General features: G+C 34.0%; 1 protein-coding gene across 1 annotated transcript; it reads right to left on the bottom strand.

Moving 5' to 3' along the window:
* Positions 1-387: 387 nt before the first annotated feature.
* LOC109861948 (general transcription factor II-I repeat domain-containing protein 2-like) lies at positions 388-4758 on the bottom strand. Its single transcript, XM_020441805.1, has 3 exons — positions 4714-4758; positions 3954-4577; positions 388-420 (listed from the first exon to the last, which is right to left on the bottom strand). Exons 1-3 carry the CDS (start codon positions 4756-4758, stop codon positions 388-390), a joined length of 702 nt encoding a protein of 233 aa, XP_020297394.1.
* Between the last annotated feature and the right edge of the window lie 311 nt (positions 4759-5069).

The following is a 5069-nucleotide window of genomic DNA, read 5'->3' as shown; positions in this document are numbered from 1 at the left end:
AACTTATATACTAACTTTTTATTACACATTAAACAAAATTACATTTATTATTTTAATAATAGTGCAAATAATATAACGTTATATATATAAATATAACATTAATTAAAAACAATATAATTACTTTACATTAGAAAATACAATAATGCTAATTTAAAAATACACTAATCATACACACACACATATGACACATAATATTAAAATTACTTATGTGTGTAATTATATTATATTAATTTTTTATTACAAATTAAACAAAAAATACACTTTTTTTACAAATAAAAAAAAATAACACCATTAAATTAAAAAGAACATAATTACTTCACATATCTGAAGAAGTATACAAATGCTAATAAAAATATATCAATTTTAATTGAAAAAAAAATATTATTTTTAATTATAATTGTTTGTTAATTCACTGGATACCTAAAAATAAAAAAATATTACATAATTAGTACATAAAGATATAAATATATAATATATAACTATATAATATACAAATATATACAATTTGGTACAGATGTATTATACATAAAATGTTATATGTATGTAAACTTATATGTTATAAAGAGTGTATGGTAATTGCCGTCCAGCCACTTGTAGGAAGATAGAAGGACTTATTCTAAGACAAAAAGTTTTATACCACTTTGCAAGATTCGCAATAATTAACAAAATATTAATTAATAAAGATCCGCTAATCAGCATGCATCCAACGTAAGGATAGTCCAGTTTATCGCGCCGTAGCGATGGAATGGAAAAAACTCTTACACTTTTTCTCTTTCTCTCTCACTTTCTATCAGTCTTTCTCGCACTTTTCCTCACTCTCTCTTACTTTCTCTTGCACTCTATAACACACTCTCACACTTCTCTCACTCTTCCTCATTTTCTATCCTATTCTCTCTCACTCTTTCTCGCATTCTCTTTCACTCTTTCTCGCTCTCTCTCTAACTCTTTCTCGCATTCTCTCTCACTTTTTTTGCACACGTTTTTGGTCTCTTTCACTTTCTCTCACTCTCTCTCTCTTGCACTCTTACATTTTCTCTCTCTCTCTCTCTCACTCTCTCTCAGTATCTCTTGCTCTTTTTCTCACTTTCTCTTACTCTTTCTCGCACTCTATAACACACTCTTTCACTTCTTTCACTTTTTCTCATTTTCTATCCTACTCTTTTTCACTATTTCTCGTACTCTCTCTCACTTTTTCTCGCACTTTCTCTCACTTTTTTTGCACTCTTTTTTGGTCTCTTTCAGTTTCTCTCACTCTCTCTTGCACTCTTACACTTTCTCTCTCTCTCTCTCACTCTCTCTCGCATTTTTTCTTATTCTTCCTTACACTCTCTCGCACACTATAACACTTTCTCTCCCACTTGTTTTCACTCTTTTTTCCACTCTTTTATTCTCTCTCACTCACTCGTTTTTGCACTTTTACACTTTATCTTTCTTTCTCTCTCTCTCTCAGTCTCTCTCGCACTCTTCCTCACTCTCTCTTACTTTCTCTCGCACATTTACATTTTCTTTCTCTCTCTCTCACACATTCTCTCAGTTTCTCTCGCATTCTTTCTAACTCTTATTTACTCTCTCTTGCACTCTATTGCACTCTCTCTCGCACTTTCCCTCTCTTTCTTATTTTCTATCCTACTCTCTCTCACTTTTTCTCGCACTCTCTCTCACTCTTTCTCGCACTCTCTCTCACTCTTTTTTGCACTCTTTTGTGGTCACTGTCACTCTCTTTCTTTCTCTCTCTCTCACTCTCTCTCTATATTTCTTGCACTTTTTCTCACTTTCTCTTACTCTCTTTCGCACTTTATAACACTCTCTCACACTCTTCCACTCTTTCTTTTTTTCTATCCTACTTTCTCGCACTCTCTTTTACTCTTTTTTCCACTTTTTTTTATTCTGCTTTATTCTCTCTCACTCTCTCTTTCACTCTTACACTTTTTCTCTTTTTATCTCACTTTCTCTCGCACTTTTTCTCTCTTTTGCATTCTAAAACACTTTCTCTCACACTCTCCCACTCTTTCTCTTTTTCTATTTTATTCTCTCTCACTCTTTCTCGCACTCTCTCTTACTCTTTCTTACTTTCTCTTACTGTTTCTCGCACTCTATAAGACACTCTTTCACATTCTCTCACTTTTTCTCATTTACTATCCTACTCTCTCTCACTCTTTCTCGCACTCTTTCTCACTCTTTTTTGCACTCTTTTGTGGTCACTATCACTCTCTCTCTCTCTCTCTCTCTCTGACTCTATCTCTATAGCTCTTGCACTTATTCTCACTTTCTCTTACTTTTTCTCGCACTCTATAACACATTTTCTCACACTCTCCCACTTTTTCTCTTTTTCTATCTTACTCTCTCTTACTCTTTCTCGCACTTTCTCTTACTCTGTATCACTCTTTCTTACTCTCTCTTGCACTCTATAAGACACTCTCTTACACTCTCTTACTTTTTCTCATTTTCTATCCTACTCTCTCTCGTTTTTTCTCGCACTCTCTCTCACTCTTTCTTGCTCTCTCTCTCACTTTTTTTTGCACTCTTTCGTGGTCACTTGCACTCTATCTCTCTCTCTCTTTTTCGCATTCTATAACACTTTTTCTCACACTCTCCCACTCATTCATTTTTCTATTTTATTCTCTCTCTTTCTTTCTCGCACTCTCTCTCACTCTTTCTCGCACTCTCTCTCACTCTTTCTCGCACTCTCTCTCACTTTTTTTCGCACTCTTCTCCACTCTCTCGCACATTTACAATTTCTCTCTCTATCTTTCTTTCACACTTCCTCAGTTTCTATCCTACTCTCTCTCACTCTTTCTTGCACTTTCTTTTACTCTTTCTCGCACTCTCTCTCACTTTTTTTCCTACTTTTTCTTATTCTCTCTCACTCTCTTTCACTCTTTTTCACACTCTTACACTTTCTTTTTCTCTGTCTCACACTCTCTCAGTTTCTCTCGCACTCTTTCTCAATCTCTCTTACTCTCTCTCGCATTCTATAACACGTTCTTTCACACTTTCCCACTCTTTCTCTGTTTCTATCTTACTCTCTCTCACTCTTTCTCGCAGTCTCTCACAATCTTTTTTCCACTTTTGTTTATTCTCTCTCACTTTCTCACTGTCTCTCGTACTCTTAAATTTTGTCTTTCTCTCTCTCACTCTCTCTTTGTTTCTCTCGCACTCTTTCTTACTCTCTCTTACTTTATCTCGCACTCTATAAGACATTCTCTCACACTCTCTCACTCTTTCTCATTTTCTATTCTATTCTCTCTCACTCTTTCTTGCATTTTCTCTCACTTTTTTTTGCACTCTTTTGTGGTCTCTTTCACTTTCTCTCACTCTCTCTCGTACTCTTTCTCATTTTCTCTTACATTCTCTGACTATTTTTCATGTTCTATCCTACTTTTTCTTACTTTTTCTTGCACTCTCTCTCACTTTCTTTTTCACTCTTTCTTACTCTCTTTCACAGTGTAGGCGCATGTATATTGGCACCATTTTTCACACCACAAATAAACTGACAGTACCCCACCACTTAGCTGGTCGTTTTTCTGCACCACCTAGCCGGTCGTGTTTCCCCACCACCTAGCCGGTCGTTTTTTCTCACTACTTGCCTTTCTAGTCAGAAAACGTGAAAAATTACAAGTCAAAACGTTTTCTGTAAACAGCTTTGAAAACAAGCCTTGGAAAAAAAAACACATTAATACTTTTCTTTTCTGCCTTTTTACCTGAATCGATTGAGACTAGAATAATGCCGATCGGTTTAGTCAGTATTAAGATAGTGCTGATTGAATTTTTTCCCACTCCTAAAATTCTTCATTTTCGCGTTCGGGCGCACTGCGCGCGCGTGAACTTGGTGCGAGGTACTACCGTGCCTCTTGATATTCTGAATTTAAAAAGTTTAAAAATTCAAGAAATTTGCGATGGTTCAATTCTGTTGTTTTAATAAAATTGACAACTTTAATAACAATTTTCATTACTTCCTCATATTTCAGGGATTTTGCACATAATGCTTTCTGATGAATGATGCAATGTATGGAATATATTTCTTGTCTTGATTGCGATCTTAATTTTGATTCCAGACGTCCTATAAATCCAGCATGTTGTCCCACCATTGCTGCAGCACCAACGGTAGCAACCGAAACTAAGTTTTCCCACGACAACGAGATATTTGTCATTGCTTTTTCTACACTCTTTATTACATCTTCTCCCGTTGTAGTATCTTTCAAAGATATAATATCTAATAACTCCTCTGTAATTACTAAATTATTATTCACTCCACGAAAAAAAATCGCCAGTTGGGAAATATCTGTGATATCGGTACTTTCGTCGAGCGCTAATGAATAGGCAATAAACGTTTTCGCTTTTAATTCTAACTGTCGCACGAGATCTGCACTAAAATTTTCAACGCGACGTGCTACAGTACGAGCGGACACTCTAATTGCTTTAACTTTTCCAATATCATTTGGACACACAGATTCTGCCGCAATCTCTAAACACTTTTTTATAGAAGATTCACAAGTAAACGGTCGTGACTCTCGTGCAATTGCGTGTGAGATTTTGTAACTCGCGTATTTAGCAGATGCAAGATCCGATTCTTCTGCCTATTATTATTATTAGAAAAATATATTATTAAAAAAACATAAAATTTATTATATCAAATTATACACATTAATTATATTATTATAATTAAAAAAATTATATATATTAAAATACTTATGATATATAAATAAAAATTACCTCATAATCAATGACTCTCAATTTTAATTCTTTTAAAAGTTCCATTCGCTCTACTTCTTCAATTTTATTATGTGTAGATTCATGTTTAGATTTATAACGTTTTCTATATTATAATTTTTAGCAGTGATGGTTATTCCGCATATTAGGCACTTAGCTTCATTATTTATTTTAATTATAAACCATTTTTTCCATAATTGGTCGACATTTACATGACTTTTTCTTTTACTTTTATTGCCTTCCATAATAACTATATTTGCCGGATCGAAGTAAAAACTTCAAATATTTATATTTGTGATAGTTTTACTCTAATTTAATGGNTAGAAATAAAAGAAAAATAGTTGATACATTGGCCGCTA

The sequence above is a fragment of the Pseudomyrmex gracilis genome, unplaced genomic scaffold (genome assembly GCF_002006095.1).
Source record: "Pseudomyrmex gracilis isolate BER0280 unplaced genomic scaffold, ASM200609v1 scaffold_1189, whole genome shotgun sequence".
Classification (NCBI taxonomy): Eukaryota; Metazoa; Arthropoda; class Insecta; order Hymenoptera; family Formicidae; genus Pseudomyrmex; species Pseudomyrmex gracilis.
This window is presented reverse-complemented; position numbering and strand designations above follow the sequence as displayed.